This window comes from Carcharodon carcharias, chromosome 15 (genome assembly GCF_017639515.1).
Source record: "Carcharodon carcharias isolate sCarCar2 chromosome 15, sCarCar2.pri, whole genome shotgun sequence".
Taxonomy (NCBI): Eukaryota; Metazoa; Chordata; class Chondrichthyes; order Lamniformes; family Lamnidae; genus Carcharodon; species Carcharodon carcharias.
This window is the reverse complement of record NC_054481.1, coordinates 39,758,500-39,778,673: the sequence shown is the minus strand read 5'-3', so window position 1 is coordinate 39,778,673 and position 20,174 is coordinate 39,758,500. Positions and strand designations below refer to the sequence as shown.

At 44.4% G+C, this 20,174-nt stretch overlaps 1 protein-coding gene across 1 annotated transcript in view; it reads right to left on the bottom strand.

Annotated features, from left to right (window-relative positions):
• Positions 1-3,562: 3,562 nt before the first annotated feature.
• LOC121287742 (heparan sulfate glucosamine 3-O-sulfotransferase 3B1-like) overlaps positions 3,563-20,174 on the bottom strand; it is a 197,838-nt gene continuing 181,226 nt past the window's right edge. Inside the window, exon 2 of the mRNA XM_041205628.1 lies at positions 3,563-6,474. Within this exon, the coding sequence (XP_041061562.1) occupies positions 5,856-6,474 (619 nt within the window). The 3' untranslated portion in view covers positions 3,563-5,855. The remainder of the gene's footprint in view (positions 6,475-20,174) is intronic.

Here is a 20,174-nt window from a genome sequence, read left to right as displayed (position 1 = left end):
TGCTTTGGATACTCTTAATGCTGCAGTCTATATGGTATTGTGCAGCCAGAGAAAGGCTTGCTCTTAAAATGTACGGCTGCTTTACAAAAGGGAGACACAGACACTCTTTAGAGCAAGGCTGGATTTTTGCATATCAATATGGCTACCCCTGAATGTATTCACTCATCTGGCTAATAGGATCACTATCAGCATTTGAGGCTTTCACCGGCACTTTGGGAAACTTTAAAGCTGTCACTGAGAATAATTTGGTAGAATGTCACGAGAAACAAAACCCAAACACGAGGAGTGCAGTCCATCACACCGAGCTGCCAGAGGAATTGACAACAAGTTCCAGCAGATGTGACATAGCCCCCCAGTGCGTCAGACCAGAGACAACTTTCATCTCGACGGCCTCCCTGCTTTTTTAGACATTTTGTCCATGAATTATACAGTCCAGGGAGAATGCCAATAGGAAAGAAGTGTTTTTAATTGCTTGTGGTGACTTTTCTTGGCAATGATATCATTGTTCCTCAGCCAAGTGAAAAATGTGGAGAGAGAGAGAAAAAAATCACCATTTTCTCTTAAATGAAGGTTTATTCTCTGCAACATTCTGTATTAGGCTATTTACGCAGTTGCAGGGAAAGAATTATATTTAACTTTCAAACAAAAAGCCTCCGGGATGGTTTCAAATATTTTGTAGAAGTTTTGAGTTTCACATCTACATACTTCAGAGCAGTGAAAATAGTACCATATACAGTGCAGAATGAACTTGTTACGATAAATTCTGTGAAATTAAATATATCAGCCTGAGATCAGCACATAGACTCACCTCAAAGGCTTTCAAATAACTTGTACCCCTAGGTCATGTGGGTACATGCAGTCAGGAATTGTTAAGGAGTCTTGCTCATTTGCCAGCCACTGCAGGGTCTACAATATAATCCAGCAGGAAGCAGGCAACATAACTGTACATTTCTGTTAAGATGCACATACAGGCCTATGTTCTGCGTCCAGTGCTGATTTGTACTTGTGTCTATTCACAGCAGAGAAAGGAACTTCTCGACTGTGAATGTGATGTGAACAGGCCTGGCTCTGACCTTATGACACCAATAGTAGCAGTGGTTCACAGGGCAGGTATCTTGTCGGTGAGCAAACAGGGTTAACCAGCATCATGCACTCTTTGACTGAAACACCCATGAAACATGTACAGCGTGATAAATCACAGTGTTTGTAAACACAGTAGATATCATGTGGTAGGAATAAATCATACCTGAACAAAACTAAACTAAACCCAACCAAGCCATTTAAAAATGTGAAATATACCTTGGAAGATATGTGGTGGTGAAAAGCTGGCAGTATCAGAGTGGCCACCCATTATACATGCCATCTGATTGTCCTTTACATCAACTTCAGTGGAGAGGAGAATTGGGTGGGATGTGTAACTGGGAGAAAATAAGAACCAGCACCAAAGGGGTGCTTATCCTTTCAGCCTTTACTATTCAATCCACTCCACACCCTACCATCCTGACTCTCCAGCCAGCAGAAATCCTGAGCTAGACCAGTGTAATTGGTTTCACTGCAAGCCAAGCCAGTAATGCAGCAGTAAGCAGTCCCTTACAACTCATTAGAATGAAATCAGCCTGCACCTATTCCAGACTGTGCCCTGAGATATCCTGGAACAATGTAGAAGAGGTGAAAATCTAGTAACAGAGGTCACCCTCCCTTTTGTCCTAACCTTTGCTCCTGAGAAAACCAGGTATTCCCTGGAGGAAAGATCAGGAGAATCAGCCCTTCCTTTTCTGATGACCTAACCCTATAGTGACTTAACAGAATACTCATAAAACTAAATTTTAGATGACATCAGAGATTAGATAGAGTCACTCATTCTATAATATACAACTGTCTTCCACAGATAGGACAAGTGTGGCTTCTTTGCAGAAAACATACCCTTGTGTTACACTGGCCTGCTTCAATTCAGGACTTCCTCATCCCTGGATTCTAGAACAGCCCATAATCCTGCAACGTGAGAGATGGCCGGTAAATGGAATCAATTGTATTTTTTTCCGGGCTTCACATTTTGAGCGGTCCAAATTGATTTTATTGGTTATTCTCTATTGTGAGTGCCTGATAATTTAATTTAGAATGTCACAATATCTGTATGGGTAGAATTTTACAGGCCCATCTGTCGGCGGGATTCTCCCATCCTGGCAAAGTCAGTGACTTTTGAGCGGCTCGCCGCATTTCACGACCCCACCCCTACTGTGATGGGGCCGTAAAATTCCACCCTATGTTGCCTTTTTACAGGATGCTTGGTACCTTTGACCTTTAAACTATAGATCTTAAGATACCCACGATTCTGAGGAACAAAGGCTGAGATTGTCAGTAAGGCTCCACTTTGAGAAAATGTGCTGTAGTGGCAACTGAATATTTTCTTAAAGCCCAACGCATTTCAAAGCAAGATTCGGTCAACCTTTTTTTTATAACATGCCCTTCGAGATCTGCTAAAAGTACATTAGAAACTACGGGGAATGGACAGAAAATTCTGTGATCACAAGCCCAGAAGTGGAAAACACTGGCCTGTGTATTATAGGCTTTTTATCTGTTGACATGAGGGAAACCATAAACATCATGTTTTATTGCAGATTGTGGGATATTGGAGAATGTTGAGTGCTTATTAAAAGCTTTCTGTATGGAAAATATAAACTAGGAACATTATCTATTGCAAGCTAAAAGATGGGGGCTACATTGAGTAAAATCCATTTAAAGTTGAGACAAAGAACGAGTCATGGCTGTAAAATCATTCAAGGAAAGGTTGCCAACAATTCAGTTTGATTGCGCGTAGTTCTTTTGAAGATTTCCTTTCCATTTTGATTTAATACAAATCTTAGCAGGATTTGATGATCTAACTTAACAAGAAAATTGGTCTCAATTGCCAACATCATAAGTAGAGAAACCTGCTGTGATCTGAAATGTTATCCAATGGAAGATGATGTCTGAATGTATTAGCATTTGGCAAACTAAGCAGTTTCCAACACTCAGTTCTCAAACTATAGCCTTCTGCTGGAACAGTGATTGAACCTCTGAGTAAAGTAAGGGCTTGAATATGCAGTTTAACTTAAATGCAGGAATAGCATTGTGTATATAAAAATATCCAAAAAGCAAATGTACATTAATTGCAAAATGCTCTCAATCTAGGAAAAATAGCAATACAATCACTCCAATTTAGCTGAAGGAGCAGAAATCCTTGCTCCAGCAGAGTGTTAAACAGGTACCTCCCTTGTGAAAAGACCAATGCACTTTCTGATAGTGTAGAAAATGAAACATTATGTTTTAGGGAATTATCACTTTAGAAACCAAATGATAGAAAATAGGTTTTGTTTATAAAGACAAGAATAGTTTCTTCAGTCCATATATAACAATGGGAAAATATTACTTAGAATAACTTCTTATACAACACGGAGAGCAATGACTTGAGCGTCTTAATTATCTGTCCATTAGAAATAATTACTATATATATATATATGTTCAGTGTTAAGTAACCACTACTAAAATAATGCAAATCCACAAAAATGTAAGTAGTAAGCTTGGTGCAAAAAATACATGGACTTTAGTTGAACAAAATTATATTAGTTATTCTCAACCATACATTATGAATACAACAGTAAACTGTCTCAATGTCGGTTAACAGTTTAATGTATAAAACCCATGAGGAAAAGCCAGCATTTTCATGATTGCTTTTTTTGTCCATTGGCTTGTGACATAATGAAACATAGGAAAAATTTCCATCATTAAATGAGTTTCTCAGGGTAATTATAATTTGACCGTAGCATGCAATACCAAGCTATCACTCATGAGGCCTCATTGTGTGGATTGCTTAACCTGCTAATTACAAGGAGGGTACTTGAAAAGCTAACCATTTTGAAATGCTTGCATTTGTTTTTAAAAATGAAAAACTTAATACCAAGAAGATACCTTTTATTCATATCTGATGATGATCCAAATGTGATGACAGAACCCACCTTCTTACCTAAAAGAGAAAACTTGCAGTAGGTGTACAAACTGGGCTTCTCACAGGATTCCGATTTGACCATCTATGCTTTCTGTTCTTTGAGCAAATACAGAGAATGCTTCCTAAGCAGCAAGTTAAGTTTAAGAAAGAACAGCTTGCGGTTAACTGAAATTGCTCTTCTTGGGGCTTGGGATGGATTCAGACACTGGAGTAAATTGGTCTTAGTCTGGAAATGCAACAATATCCAGAGCAGTGGTGCATTATCTTACCCACCATTATAGGAAGGAGGGAGATTAAGTTGTGGCAACTTTTGCACTTTTTAAACCAAAAACAAAATACAATTTTGTATTAGTGAAAGAAAGTTACAGGAAATTAGTTCTTTAAATAATTTTGCTCATCTTTGTTGTATTATGGACTATTTACTTAAGTAACCCGATTGCTTAATGTAAAGCGACTTTACTTGGTAGCTTGCAAGGCAAGATCAGGCTGCTTTATTATTCTACTGCTTGCTCAGGCATTGGACATTGAATTTGACACCGGGTCATGTACTTGGTTGGGACAGAGGTAGGTTATAGGCCACGGGGACCAAATTAAATTTGGATTAACACGTTCAAACTCTATTCAATTTTTCAGAGTATTTAACGGCATACAATCGCCTTTTGCTGGTCCAACAAACAAACATCAGTGGACGATATCTGAATGCTTGCCAGTCTGTTCCAATGAGCTTTCAATGGGCAGAGCCAGAAACATGATACCATTCTAAAGACTATAGGTACAGAAGTAATAGATAACATGATTTTTTTTTCATTCTATGAACAGAAGCATTTAAAAACGAGATATGCAGTTTAGCTGCAGAGTTAGTGGTTAAAACTGGGTCAGTTTGGATCAGGTGTGATTTTTATCCCTTGAATCTAAGGTTGCACAATCATAATCAATTTGGACTTTAAATACCACTACTACCCAACCCAGACAACTGCAACTAAAGTTATCCCAGTGGACAATGCATAACAGTGCCTAGTAAATGGGTCTGAGGTGTCCAACCCTGAACAGTGGATTTGATCTACTCAGGGGCACATTCTGCACACTTTGTACATGTTTTCATTGCTTGATGTTATGTTAAACATTATCTCTTTCACCAGGATTTCATAACGGAAAATACCATTGGTGCAAAACATGTTTAATATTAAACGGATTAAAATAGGAAAAAAAGGTATCTCTACTAAATAGATAGATTAATCTTAAATTGGAAAATGGATAGGAACAATGTTTTAAAACACCAAGCAAATGGTAAATCCAGACCCGACACACGTTTTGCAGTTTAACAGTTGATTACGGTAAATCAATTTTACCATTCAGGGTCAGATCTCAAGACCTTCAACAGTGCTCGTTTGTTGGGGCCAGTGTTTAATTTAAGATGCTTCAAAATAAATGCTACTCGCCTTGGACAACACAGTGACTGCTAATAAAGGGCCCAGAACACTGCAGAAAGTAAAAAGCCTAGCATTATTATTTATTTTTAATTTCACAGCCGCTAATGATTATTCCTAGTGTCGGACATTTCTGGAGTGATATGGTCTTGCAGTTCATTCCCAATACCATCCAAGTATGAAGGCAGCACTTAGGATTTTTCATTTTTATGAGAATAATTCCTTTGCTTGTATTTGTCATCTTTGCATCCCTCTTTTATAATGTTCAGCAGAAGAGTTTTGACCAGTGAAGATTCAGTACATGTTCACAACATTGCGGCAAACAAGACAGAATTTTACAAGTTTCCAGGAAATTCTGCACTCAGAAAAAGGTTAAAATCAACAAACTTGGATGCTTGATATGCAGCTAATCACCAGTTGCTTTGTGCTTGATATATGGTGTTTTACTCCCAGCCAAAGTCATGGCCCGTCATCTGGTAGAACTTCAGATTAAATGGCCTGTAGAACTCTCTGAGCCGGAGAACAACTTCCATGTCTATTTTGGGATGAGTTCTTCCCTTTGATTTACCAAGGCAGCGAGGCCTGCTGCTGCCTTCAGGCTTCTTCAGGCAAGGGAAGCCCTTGGTCTCATTAAAATAGAAATGCTTGTCAGTAATGACTCTCTTAAGTCCCAAAAAATCCTGCACGCGGCCCATCTCGCCGGCTGGATCACTAACGAGCCTCTCCCCACTCACAAAAAGAATCTTGGAAAGGGGGAAATACTGAAGCCAGTTTTCCAGGTGTTTGGCATAAATTCCAATGCGGATGGCACTCCATGATGTGTCGATGAGACCTGTGCTCATATTTTTAAACGTCAGCATTTGAAAGCTTGGAACGTCCGGGTTCTTGGATAGGGTTTGGGTGTAGTCTGAAATCGCCCTAGTCACAGGGTTTCTGACCACCACAATCAATTTGGTATCTTTTGACATGGAAAAGATTCGCTTCGGGGCTTCCTTGGTGACAAAATAACTAGGGGTTTTCTCCATGGTGATCTGACCTTCCAGAGTCCGAGGCATTAGGTTTCTGTGAAACAAAGAAGGAAACTAATTAAAATTAAGTAATTCAAAAGAGCGTGCAAAATGTCACCTTGCTTTTACATCAGTACCTTGTGATTCTGTCACATGAACAGAAAGTGGAGGATCTAAAACTAATTTACATTCTTATCATTGTGTTTCTTCCCTTAGGCTCTTACCTCTCACAATCCTGCTGCGGAGAAGATCTGCCGTCCATTTGTGGACTCGTGCACTAATTCTGAAGTCTACACTGCATAATATTAAACTCTCAACAGGGGCAGTAGCTACAAATTGGGAAAGCATAGCTCACTCTTAACTATAACCTTACCTTTATAAAGATCCTATACTGCTGTAAGCCATTATTCCAATCAGGAAAAACATAAAAAATAGTTAAGATATTGTACTATGTGTGTGTTCAGATCAAGAAACAGAGAGAGAGAGGAAGAGATGGGGGGAGAGGGAGAGAGAGAGAGTGAGGGGAGAGGGAAAAAGAGATCGAGGGGAGAGGGGAGAGAGTGAGGGGGGAAGGGAGCGAGTGAAGGGACAGAAAGTGAGCAAGGGGGGCAGAGAACAAGTGAGGGGAGAAAGAGCAAGGTGGAAGAGGACGAGGTGGGAGAGGGCGAGGTGGGAGAGGGCGAGGTGGGAGAGGGCAAAGATGGAGAGGGCAAAGAGGGAGAGGGCAAGGCGGGGGGAGAGGGCAAGGGGGGGGTGAGAGCAAGGGGGGTGGGTGAGAGCAAAGAGGGGGGGTGAGAGCAAAGAGGGGGGGTGAGAGCAAGGAGGGGGGGTGAGACCGAGAGGGGAGAGGGAGGGGGGAGAGAGAGAAAGCTATAGAGAGAGTGAGGGAGGGGGAAAGAGAGAGAGAGGGGGAGGGGGAAGAGAGAGAGGGGAGGAGGGGGAGAGAGAGAGGGGTGAGAGAGAGATGGGTAGAGAGAGAGGTAAAGAGGAGAGCAAGGGGGGAAGAGCACAAGGGCAGGAGGGAGGGAGTTGGGGAGAGAGCAAGTTGGGGAGAGAGCAAGTTGGGGAGAGAGCAAAGTGGGGGGGAGAGCGAGGGCAGGAGGGAGTGAGGTGGGGAGAGAGCGAAGGGGGGAGAGAGCGAAGGGGGGGAGAGAGAGCAAGGGGGGGGAGAGAGAGCGAGGGGGGGAGAGCGAAGGGGGGGAGAGAGTGAAGGGAGGGAACAGAGCGAAGGGGGGAACAGAGCGAAGGGGGGGAACAGAGCGAAGGGGGGGAACAGAGCGAAGGGGGGGAACAGAGCGAAGGGGGGAACAGAACGAAGGGGGGGGAACAGAGCGAGGGGGGGGAACAGAGCGAGGGGGGACAGAGCAAGGGTGGAGTGAGTGGGAAAGGGGGAAGGAGAGGGGTGGAGAGAGTGGGGTAAAGAGAGAGAAAGATGGAGAGTGAGAGGGGAGAGAGAAAGGGTGGGGGTTGGATGGGGGAGGGGGAGAGAGAAAAACAGACACGCTGCATGGACACACACACAATGCTTTCCTTTCATCGACAGTTATTGGAGACATACACTGGTCCCAGAGGAGAAAGAAAGAACATGCATTTATATAGGCCCTTTCACATCCTACAAAGTACTTTAGAAATTTATTTGCTGTTGCAACGTAAGGAAATGCAGCAGCCAATTTGCACAAACAGCAATGTGATAATAACCGGATAATCTTTTCTTAATGATGTTAATTAAGGGATATACATTGACAAGAAAAATTCCCCTGCTATTCAATTAGAACATGGGACTTTTCTTTGCACCTCAGAGAGGAGACAGGGTCTGGGTTTAATGTCACATCTGAAAGACGGCATCTCCAATATTGCAGCACTGCCTCAGTACTGCACTGAACTGTCAGTCCCCTCTGGGGTGGGACTTGAACTTATTACCTGCTGAGGCAAAAGTACTGTCACTGAGCTAATGATTGCCGTATGAAGTCAGCGCTAAGTGAGGTGAGTGCCTGCGGAGGGTGCAAAATATTGAGAGGCTATCGTGAGTGCAAGTTAGTCTAGGTGACTTAAATCCAGTCTTGCATCTTCTCTTTAAGAGGTGCAAGTGCTGGAATTTATTACACGAGTGAGTCTGACCTGGGAATTACACAAGAATGGCACAACATGGCAGAGAGTGGGCGCCACAATCTCTGACGCAGCATTGGAGGCCTTGGTGCAGGAACAGGGTGGGGAGAGGTCCTGGATCCATGTGTAGCCCACGAGGCAGTCCAGGCAAACTCAGAAGGTAATGGGAGCTGATAGCCATGGAGGCCGATGCCAGTCGTGAAGCCCTGAGAACCTGGTTGCAACGCCCAAAGAAGTTTAATGAGATTTCACAAGTGGTGAAGATTAGTGAATGCGTCTTCAAATGCCACATCCTGCCAACTGAACCACCACTCAGACACTGCTCAATGCACGACACACCCAATCATCTACCAACAATCTCGATCAATCGTGACTCAAGCCTAACATTCAGAGCTTCGCCCAATCCTCACACATTTAGCACTGCTACAAGCCTCCCACCTGCAGCTCTAGCTTGCACACACTGCCAGCTAGTCAACCATAACAGTCATCTCACTCAGGCCGCACGAAACTGACTGACGCACTTCACACTTCGTTGCTGGACAGGGTGACGCGCAGCCAAAGACAGCAGTAGTTAATTGGCCTGTTCTCATCCTATTAAAGGAGATGATCCTCATCATTGCCGGAGCAGCCATTATTGAGAACGTTGCCAGCGGTGGGGCTTAAAGGATCAAAAATAAAGCAACGGTCTGACCTAACCCACCTCCTTACATCCCACTTCCCCCTCAGCTTTGATTACCAGCTGTAGATGGTGTAAGCTTTCCCCTCAGCACAACCCTACCTTTGTGCATCCCTGCTTTCAGATACTCAAGAACTGCAACCTGACCAGGCAATGGTGCAGGAGCAAGAAAGGGAAGGGGAAGAAGACACTGATGATGGAGAAACATTGTCACTTGATCTGACGCTCACAGCCACTAGCTCAGAGGCTGGCACTGTGTAAAGGGTAGTGCATGGTGAGTTATTGGGTGTGAGTATCCTGCAGCCAGAGAAGAGGGTTGAGGCAAGTCCATTGCCCAATGGCTGGAGGGCGAGGCTATGCACAAGCTCTGCTGCAAGGAATTCAGATGAGACCTCCAATGGGGCGGCTTCGAGGAAAAGCATTCGTGTGCGTGTTGGCAGGCCTGTCAGAGAGCTTTCAGTCGCTGTCAAGGAGCATGGAGGTATCACAGTGCTTTGTGTAGAGCTGGGAGCCTATTCTTTCCAGGGTGAAAGTGATAGCCAACTTCACAACAGCACCTGTGGAGCCAAACATTATGCAGTGCTCAATGGCCGATGTCTCAGCTTCCACTGCAACCACAGCACGTCTGGAGCTGCTCACAATGAAGTTATGCAAGCTCAGTTTATTGTCATGGAGGTGCAAACTGCAGCCATCATGACTGCAAATCCCAATGAGGAAATGGGCTTGGAGGATCCCCAAACAGTCCAGCAATTTGTGCTTTAGCAGACTTCTAGGATGGCAGAATACGAGACTTGCCAAGCTACTCAGGGAAGTGGCAGTGGTTCCATGAGACATGAACCTCATGTCCTCACTCAGGATTACAACATACATCCTCCCACCTTTTCCATCCACCAGTACCCTTGCTGTTCTCTGTTAGCCAGCTAGCCCAGGGATTGCAGCCAATGTGGAGGTGGTGCAGTTCAAAGCCAGGTAATCCTGGAGCACAGCTGATTGACAGCATCCTGCAAGGCTGCCTTCAGTCTCGTCCATCGAAAATCCAGCACCAGCCACTGGGGTAACACTGCGCAAGCACACTAGGCTAGGCAACAATGGGAACGCGCAGGGATGATTTGTTGGGTTTTGTATGGAATATTGGATGGACTTTTTTGATGAAGTTATTTTGTAGTGCCTTTTATTTCAGCACTGCCACCAAGAAGACACTGACGGTCAGTGACAAAGGGAAGGTATTTGACTGTTGGTGAATGGGGAACTGGGGCTATGCTCATTGGTACTGCAGTCAGATGAGCTGATCTTTAACACCCTTGCTGGGAAGGGATGTGTTAGTTGCCTCCTCCCTTCCACTTGCTCCTCCTCAGCTGCTGGCTGTACACCTGGTGGCAAGAGCTATGTCCTCATGATGGTGAGGTAGTGCAGGACGCAGCAAATCATGACAAATTGTGATGCATGCTCTGACTAGTGTTGCAGTGGGTCAATGCAAGTGTGGGTTAAGCACCCCAAAGGTTTTCCCAATGGAATTGTGGTTGGCAGCTCTACCTCCTCTCTGGAGAGAGTGGATAGAATGTACTTCCTTCTCCTGGCAGATCTTCAATCAACTCCCTTATGTAGCAGTAGAAAACAAACTGCAACACATTAGAGATCTCTCCTGCTCCAGTTTGGAAGGATCCCAACACAAAGAAGTCCATGTCCACAATACTTTCACAGCCACTGGCACTGCCACCCTTGCCCTACTCTGAGGCTGCAGGCTAGTCTGCAAGAGGTGGCAGACTTCAGTGAGCACCTCCTTCGTAAAACAAAGAAGTAACATACACTGAGGTTGAGGTAGGAGGATTGTTCCCCGAATACTCTGTGTGGATATTGCCTCCTGCTAAGAGCTCTTCCCCTCTTCCTTCTCCCTCTTCAAGCAGCTTGTCCTGCTTTGTGTCACCTCTCCTTATTCTCCTCATCATGTTGAAGGTCAAAAGGGATAGAAACTACAGCGCCCACGACTGGGAACAAGTGGTCTGAGCAGAATCCTCAAGGTGTGAACCAGGGTTTTCTCCGTGTGCAACACCACACCCTGTAGACTTCAGAAATTTGAAACAGCAGAAGGAAACTCATAGCATTCCACAAATTCAGCAGCAGCCAGTAGAAATCAATCAATAACCGATATGAAAGTAGTTGATACTTGTATGTATCACTGGTGAGGCATCCTTTCTGCTGCTGAACATGTGTTCAGTGTGTGAGGTTAAGAGGGGGCATTAGGTGGAGTTGAGGTTGAAAACGACACCACTTGAGTCAAACCAGTGTTACATGGTAGCTGTGTTATGATCTACCTATTCTAAATACTTTTGACACACAGCTCCTAAAATTGCCCTCACCAAAATGGTGTCCCATGTAGCCCGCACCAGAAATATGCATATGCCACACGGGCACCATTTTGCACCCAATGTGGCACCCATAATGCCAAAAAGTCAGGTGCCACAGAGCCAAGCTCTGCAGCCTAAATTTCTGCCAAAACAAATATACAGTTATCCATTCCTTTTCATAAAAAAATTAAGACATTATTTAGTTTTAAATCATGCCACCCTAAGCTGATCAATGTCCTTTAAGAAATGATACATTTAAGTACAAAAATTGGGTATAAATGCCATTCAACTCTGATAGCATTGCTAGAGGTTTATTTGAAAAATTGCATGTAAGCAATCTGAGGCTGATTTGGTTTACTGCTGTGTCTATTAATGTAACACAGCCTACTTACAATTTACATAATGCTGCGGAACGGAACAAATGTATTGACCAATAATTCCCGGTCATAGTAAGCCAACACTGAAACTTGCGGAAAGTAAGAATTCAGCACTTTCTTATTTAAACCTCGCAATGAGCTGGCCTATAGGCACCCTGAAATCTTCAACAAACCACCAAGAACATGTAGCAGTAGTTCCATGGCATCTCATGCTTCCAATCTTCACTCCCTGCCTTTGAAGGCCAGGAAACACAGCAAGACTTTCAAAAGCCCATTGACTTTGGTGGGACTGGAAATCTCACCAGCAGGAGGCGGCGTAAAAATTCTTGTGTCTACAGCCGGTGTACACAGTAATGTGAATAAGGTTGATTCTTGTCACATTAGAATATGATTCACAGCTGGAGAGGTGGAGGAATGCTATCTCAGACCACTGCAGCTACATAACTGGCATTTACAGCACCTATCCACGTACCGGTTAAGCTGGGGGAAATTCCAGTTCTCCCCAATGTTCTAGGGTCTATCGTTAAGATGGAACACTAAGATCCCTTGTGCCTTTTCTAAGATGTTAACAGTCAAGCATGGACAGCCAGTTTGGGGCGCAAAATGTTTAACCTCCTTGGTAGAAGTTGAGCATTGAACTTTTTATTTTGCCTTGCTGCTAACATTTTGCAAAAAACTTGAATGCTGACAGTATTTTAACAAATAAACAAAAGCCTTAGGTATAAATGCACCACTTGATGTGTTATTGAACCATGCAGGCCAGTAATGCCTTGGGTTATTCCCCACGTAGCTGACCTCAATGGGGAAAACAGTAGGACGACTATAATTGGTCTCTTTCCCCAGGCTTCTCTCTCCTGCTGGACTGTGTGTGGAGATCAGGTGGAGACAGAATCTGGCACAACTGTGTGATCTAATTCAGCTAAACTAGTTAGCATTCAATGCCTATAGATACACTGTGAAGAATGGCCACTCTGCTGAAAGGCTGGAGGATTTTTTTATTCATTCACAGGATGTGGGCTTCACTGGCTGGGCCAGCATTTATTGCCCACCTCTAGTTGCCCTTGAGAAGGTGGTGGTGAGCTGATTTCTTGAGCTGATACCATATGGTGTAGGTACACCCACAATGCTGTTAGGGAGGAGTTCCAGGATTTTGACCCAGCAACAGTGAAGGGGACAGCAATATATTGCTAAGTCAGGATGGTGAGTGACTTGGAGGGAAACTTCCAGGTGGTGGTATTCCCATGTATCTGTTGCCCTTGTCCTTCTAGATGGTAATGGTCGTGGGTTTGGAGGGTGCTGTTGAAAGGAGCCTTAGTGAATTCCTGCAGTGTATCTTGTAGATGTTACACACTGCTGCTACTGTGTGTTGGTGGTGGAGGGAGTGAATGTTTGTGGATGTGGTGCCAATCAAGCAGGCTGCTTGGTCCTGGTTGGTGTCAAGCTTCTTGAGTGTTGTGGGAACTGCACTCATCCAGGCAACTGGGGAGTATTCCATCACACTCCTGACTTGTGCCTGGTGGACAGGCTTTGGGGACTCAGGAGGTGGGTTACCCATTGTACGATTCCTAGCCTCTGATCTGCTCTTGTGGCCACCATATTTATTGAGCTAGTCTGCTTCAGTTTCAGGTCAATGGTAAAACCAGGATGTTGATAATGGGGGAATTTAGTGATAGTAATGCCATTGAGCAACATGGGGCGATGGTTAGATTCTCTCTTGTTGGAGATGGTCATTGCCTGGCACTTTTGTGGTGTGAATGTTACTTGCCACTTGTCAACCCAAGCCTGGATATTGTCCAGGTCTTGCTGCATATGGACATGGACTGCTTCAGAATCTGAGTCGTCGCGAATGGTGCTGAACATTGTGCAATCATCAGCAAACATCCCCGCTTCTGACCTTATGATGCAAGGAAGGTCATTGATGAAGCAGCTAAAGATGGTTGAGCCAAGGACACATCCTGAGGAACTACTGTTGAGATATCCTGGGGGTGAGATGACTGACCTTCAACAATCACAACCATCTTCCTTTGTGCTGGGTATGACTCCAACCAGTGGAGAGTTTTCCCCCTGATTCCCATTGATTCCAGTTTTGCTAGGACTTCTTTATGCCATACTCAGTCAAATGTGGCTTTGATGTCAAGGGCAGTCACTCTCACCTCACCTTGGGAGTTCAGCTCTTTTGTCCATGTTTGAACGAAGGCTGTAATGAGGTCAGGAGCTTAGTGGCCCTGGCAGAACACAATCTGGGCGTTAGTGAGCAGGTTATTGCTAGGCACGTGCCGCTTGATAGCACTGTTGATGACACCTTCCATTACTTTACTGATGACTGAGAGTAGGCTAATGGGGCAGTAATTGGTTGGGTTGGATTTGACCTGCCTTTTACATACACAACATATCTGGGCAATTTTCCACATAGATGGGTAGATGCCAGTGTTGTAGCTGTACTAGAACAGCTTGACTAGGGGCATGGCAAGCTCAAGGGGCGCACAAGTCTTCAGTACGATTTCCGGAATATTGTCAGGGCCCATAGCCTTTGCATTATCCAGTGCCTTCAGCCATTTTTTTTATGTCACATGGAGCAAATCAAATTGGCTGAAGACTGGGGACCTCCGGAGGAGGCCGAGATGGATCATCCACTCGGTACTTCTGGCTGAAGATTGTTGTGAATGCTTCAGCCTTATCTGTTGCGCTGATGTGCTGGGCTCCTCCATCATTGAGGATGGGGGTATTTGCGGAGCCTCCTCCTCCAGTGAGTTGTTTAATTGTCCACCACCATTCATAACTGGATGTGGCAGGACTGAAGAGCTTAAATCTGATCCATTGGTTGTGGGATCACTTAGCTCTGTTAATCACTTGCTGCTTATGCTGCTTGGCACACAAGTAGTCCTGTGTTATAGCTTCACCAGGTTGACACCTCATTTTTAGGTATGCCTGGTGCTGCTGCTGGCATGGCTTCCGGCATTCTTCACTGAAGAATTGATCCCCTGGCTTGATGGTAATGGTAGAGTGGTCATGAGGTTACAGATTGTGTTTGAGTACAATTCTGCTGCTACTGATGGCCCATAGCTCCTCATGGATACCCAGTCTTGAGTTGCTAGATCTATTCGAAATCTATCCCATTTAGCATGGCGGTAGTGCCACACAACACGATGGAGGGTATCCTCAATGTGAAGGTGGGACTTCATCTCCACAACAACTGTGCGGTGGTCACTCCTACTGATACCATCATGGACAGATGCATCTGTGGCAGGCAGGTTGATGAGGATGAGGTCAAGTATGTGTGTAAGAGTAAGAGGGTAACTAGGGAAAGAGTAGGGCCCATTAAGGACCATAGTGGTAATTTGTGTGTGTAGGTAGGGTTCTAAATTAATACTTTGTGTCGGGTGTTCACAAGTGAGGGAGAAGACGTGGGTATGGAAATCAGGCAGAAGGACTGTGATATAATTGAAGAAATTAGCACAGAAAGGGAGGAGGTAGTCTGAGTGGTCTGGCAGGCTTTAAAGTAGATCAAACTCCAGGCCTGGATGAAATGTATCCCAGGCTGTTAAGTGAGGCAAGGGAGGAGATAGCAGGGGCACTGGTAATAATTTTCAATACCTCTCTGGCCACAGGAGAGGTGCCAGAGGACTGGAGGACAGCCAATATGGTATACCTTTATTCAAGAAGGGAGGAAGGGAGAAACCAGGCCAGTCAGTCTAACCTCAGTAGTGGGGAAACTATTGGAAGCAATCCTGAGGGACCGAATTAATCTACACTCGAAGAGGCAGGGATTAATCAAGGACAGTCAGCATGGTTTTGTTAAGGGGAGGTCACGTCTGACCAATTTGACTGAATTTTTCGAAGAGGTGACCAGGTATGCAGATGAGGGCAATTTATTTGATGTAGTCTACTTGGACTTCAGCAAGGCTTTTGATAAGGTCCCACATGGGAGGTTGAAAATGAAGATAAGAGCCCATGGGATCCAAGGCAATTTGGCAAATTGGATCCAGAATTGGCTGAATGGCAGGAAGCAGAGGGTGATGGTCAAGGGATGTTTTTGTGACTGGATGCCTGTGTCCAGTGGGGCTCCACAGGGATCAGTGTTGGGTCCCTTGCTGTTTGTGGTATAAATAAACAATTTAGACTTGAATGTAGGAGGGTTGGCAGATGACACAAAAATTGATGGGGTGGTAAATAGTGAGGAGGATAGTTTAGATTACAGGAGGATATGGACGAGCTGGTCAGATGGGCTGATCAGTGGCAAATGGAAGTTAAGTGTGAGGTGATGCACTTGGGCAGGACAAACAAGGCATGGGAATACACAATGAATGGCAGGACACTGGGAAGCACCGAGGATCAGAGGGACCTTGGTGTGCACGTCCACCGGTCCCTTAAGGTAGCAGGACAGGTAGATAAGGTGGTTAAGAAGGCATATGGGATACTTGCCTTTATTAGCCAAAGTATAGAATATAAGAGCGGGAAGGTTATGCTGGAACTGTATAAAACCCTGGTTAGGCCACAGCTAGAGTATTGCGTGCAGTTCTGGAATCTGCATTTTAGGAAGGATGTGATTGCACTAGAGAGAGTGCAGAGGAGATTTACCAGGATGTTGCCTGGGCTGGAGAGTTTTAGTTATGAGAAGAGATTGGATAGACTGGGGTTATTTTCCCTGGAGCAGAGGAGATTGAGGGGGTACATGATTAAGGTGTATAAAATAATGAGGGGCATAGATAGGGTAGACAGGAAAGAGCTTTTCCCCTTGGTGGAGGGATCAATAACGAGGGGGCAGGAAGTTTAGAGGGGATGTGAGGAAGAATTTTTTCACCCAGAGGGTGGTGGGAATCTGGAACTCACTGCCTGAAAGGGTGGTAGAGGCAGAAACCCTCATAACATTTAAGAAATATTTGGATATGCACTTGCATTGTCATGGCACACAAGGCTATGGGCCTAGTGCTAGAAAATGGGATTAGGATAGTTAGGTACTTGTTGGACTGGCGCAGACTTGATGGGCCGAAGGGCCTTTTTCTGTGCTATGGACCTCTATGACTCTGTTTTTTCCTCTTGTTGGTTCCCTTACCACCTGCCGCCGACCCAGTCGACTTGGCCAGCTCAGTCAATAGTGGTGCTACTGAGCCATTCTTCATGATAGACATTGAAGTCCCCCATATTCTGTGCCCTTGCCACCCTCAGTGCTTCCTCCATGTGGTGTTCAACATGGAGGAGTACTGATTCATCAGCTGAGGGAGGGCGATACATGATAATCAGCAGGAGGTTTCCTTGCCCATGTTTGACGTGATGCCATGACACTTCATGAGATCTGGAGTTGATGTTGAGGACTCCCAGGGGTAACTCCCTTCCGACTGTATACCACAGTGCCGCCACCTCTGCTGGGTCTGTCCTGTCGGTGGGACAGGACACACCCAGGGATGGTGACATTATGTGTAAGATAGGATTCCGTGAGGATGACTGTTGCTTGACTCGTCTGTGAGACAGCTCTCCCAATTTTGGCACTAGCCCCCAGATGTTAGTAAGATGGACTTTGCAGGGTTGACAGGGCTGAGTTTGCCATTGTCGTTTCCGGTGCCTAGATGCTTTCGTTTTTTGTGAGTTTGTAGCGGTTTGATACAACTGAGTAGCATTTTAGAGGGAACCAGGTAAGGACGACAGTGAACCAGATGGAGTTTTTTTGCATCATTCGCTTTTTTAATTGCAGATTTTTATTGAATTCAAATTCCATCTGCCGTGGCTGGATTTTAACACGGGCCCCCAGAGCATTACCTTAGGTCTCTGGATTACTAGTCCAGTGACAATGCTGCTACACCACTCCCCCCTCCTGACTTTCAGCAGAAGAAAGAAATTAGGCCTTCTTTAATAGTTCCAATAAGTTATTGAACCAATCTGCACCAACTTCTTTATCAACTCAGAATAAAACCGCCACTGTATACGGGCTTCCTCCCACTATCCAAAGACGTGCTGGTGGGTTGGAATGGCTGTGGTAAATTGTCATGTCTGTGTGTGTGTGTGTGTGTGCGCGCCCTATGATGAACTGGCCTCCCGTCCTGGGTGTACCCCGCCTAGTGCTCATCGCCTGACTCCCTGCTGTTATGACCCACCCCCAGATGAGGTTCCCCAAAGTTGTTGATCCAGGTGAGACCCCTCAATTTGTCACCATCTGTCTGGGACACCCCCAAATTGTTATGCCCCGGATGAGGAGAATGAACTCTTTATTCAGTCACCCCTCCCGCCCCCTGTTGGTCGCAAAAAGATTTAATCTAAAAAGGGTCCCTTTCACAGATACCCTTTTTCTCAGGCCCAATTGTTTTGGTTTTGAAAGAGCCAATTTGGTCAGACTTTCTTGAGTTAAGGGTAAGAGTAAGTTTATTAACAACTAAGGACAAGAAAGGATAAAACATATGCATATATGGTCACGTGGATAAAGTAAGAATTTAGCTTGAAGTAAGTGAATATACGTATATAAAAAAGGTATACAGAACAGTCCTTGACTTGTGGGGAGTAGGTGATTGAGTGCTGCAGCCATTGCGATTCAAGATTCCAGCAGAATTGACTTCAGTAGACGAAAAGTCAGTTTTGAAGTTCCAGTAGTGTTGACTGTCCGGTAGAGAGGGAGAGAGATCGGGATACTTGCAAAATGGCGATTTGCACGGGTAGTGTGTGTGTGGCTGTTATTTCTGAGTCAAACTTCCAGCACTTGCTCTCTCAGAACACTGACCAACAGTCAGACTGGGGCATCTTTTCAGCTCACTTTTAACCCCTGTTTTGTATATTCCAAGTGAGAAGTGAATTCACAAATCTGCCTGGGCATTGCTCACAGGATTTCTTGCTGAGATGATACGCATCTCCCATTATGTCCCATTGTCTCTACCAGAGGGAGCCATTAGTTTCTGGATGTTTTTAGAAGCACCTTGTCTGGCAACAGTGTGGGGTTCCATTATCTCTTGGGGAGTCTCCCTGCAGCATTCCAGCCAGTGGCTTGTGTGCATTTTTAAAAAAACTCAGGTCTTATTTTTAAATTCCAATATTTCCGGATGCAATTCGGTGTTTTTTCCTTCATTATCATGATACCGCAACCCTGAATTTGATTCTGGAAAAGTGAGTGAGTGTAACTCTATACAGAGGATTCCTGTCCCTAGATGATCTCTTTTATTGGTGTTTACGGGTTATTTGCAATTTTTCTTCAGTCTTACTTCTTTACAACAGATCCAATTCACTTTTAAATCATCCATCTCTGTCCCCTTCCCTTCAGCCCAAGCATCATTTTCCTGTTACAGCAGTCAGTCTGCAAGGGCTCATAGCTTCCTCTAAACAGGCACAAAAATATCCTCAAATTTGCACCAGCCCTTGTCACAAAAAGCTGCTGCTTTATTTCACACCGATTTCATTGCAAAATGGTTTAATGCAAATGTTGCCATGAGGAAAACAACACTACACCAGAGTGAAACCTTGCTGGTCGAACTTCTCACCGTGACTTGTAGTAGTGATAATAATGGGAATGCACTGTATTTAATTTTCATTGAAAAATAACCTCATTTCAAATATTTATAGATCCCAATTAATTTCCAGTGAGAAGGTATGGAAAGAGCAAGGAAAGTCATCACTGTTATTGAGTAATACATGATTCTCTGGGCTACACATTACATTTTTCAGTCAGAAAATCATTAAATGGAAACATTCACTTGTAGTTCATTTTTCTCCTGCAATATGTCAACTCTATTCCTTCTCTCCCTCTCACCCCTACTGTTCCATCTTCTCCTCCCACTCAACCCGCCCCTCCCCCCACCCAGGCCTAATACTTCACAAATCTTTACTCTGTACTTCCTACTGTGGTTTAGGTTGCTCAGTCACACACTTGTCACAATCAGTTACTTCTCTGGCAGCGTCAGATACTGGGAGAGTGTGAACTGTGAAAATCTCGGCCAGGGAGATTTCATTTGGCTGCCTCCATAAATCCTGTTTAATGTCAGCATGCTGGTCCGTTAAAAAAAAAGAGGTTAATGGGCAACTCCAACTCCCAGAGGCTTTTTATATTCTATTTCTTGTACTATAGTTACAATACATCACATTAGAAATGTTTTCTGTTATAGTTTGGAATAGTGTTTTATCTATTTATTGCACATTTAAATTGAATTGGAAAACCAGTGAAATAATTTTAAATAAAAACTAGCCCTTTTTTGTATGTGGCTTCAGCCTTTCTTCTGTTTCTGGGGAAGCAACATGCCTGTATGTTTTTAAGAGTTACTAGGTACATTACTTAAAT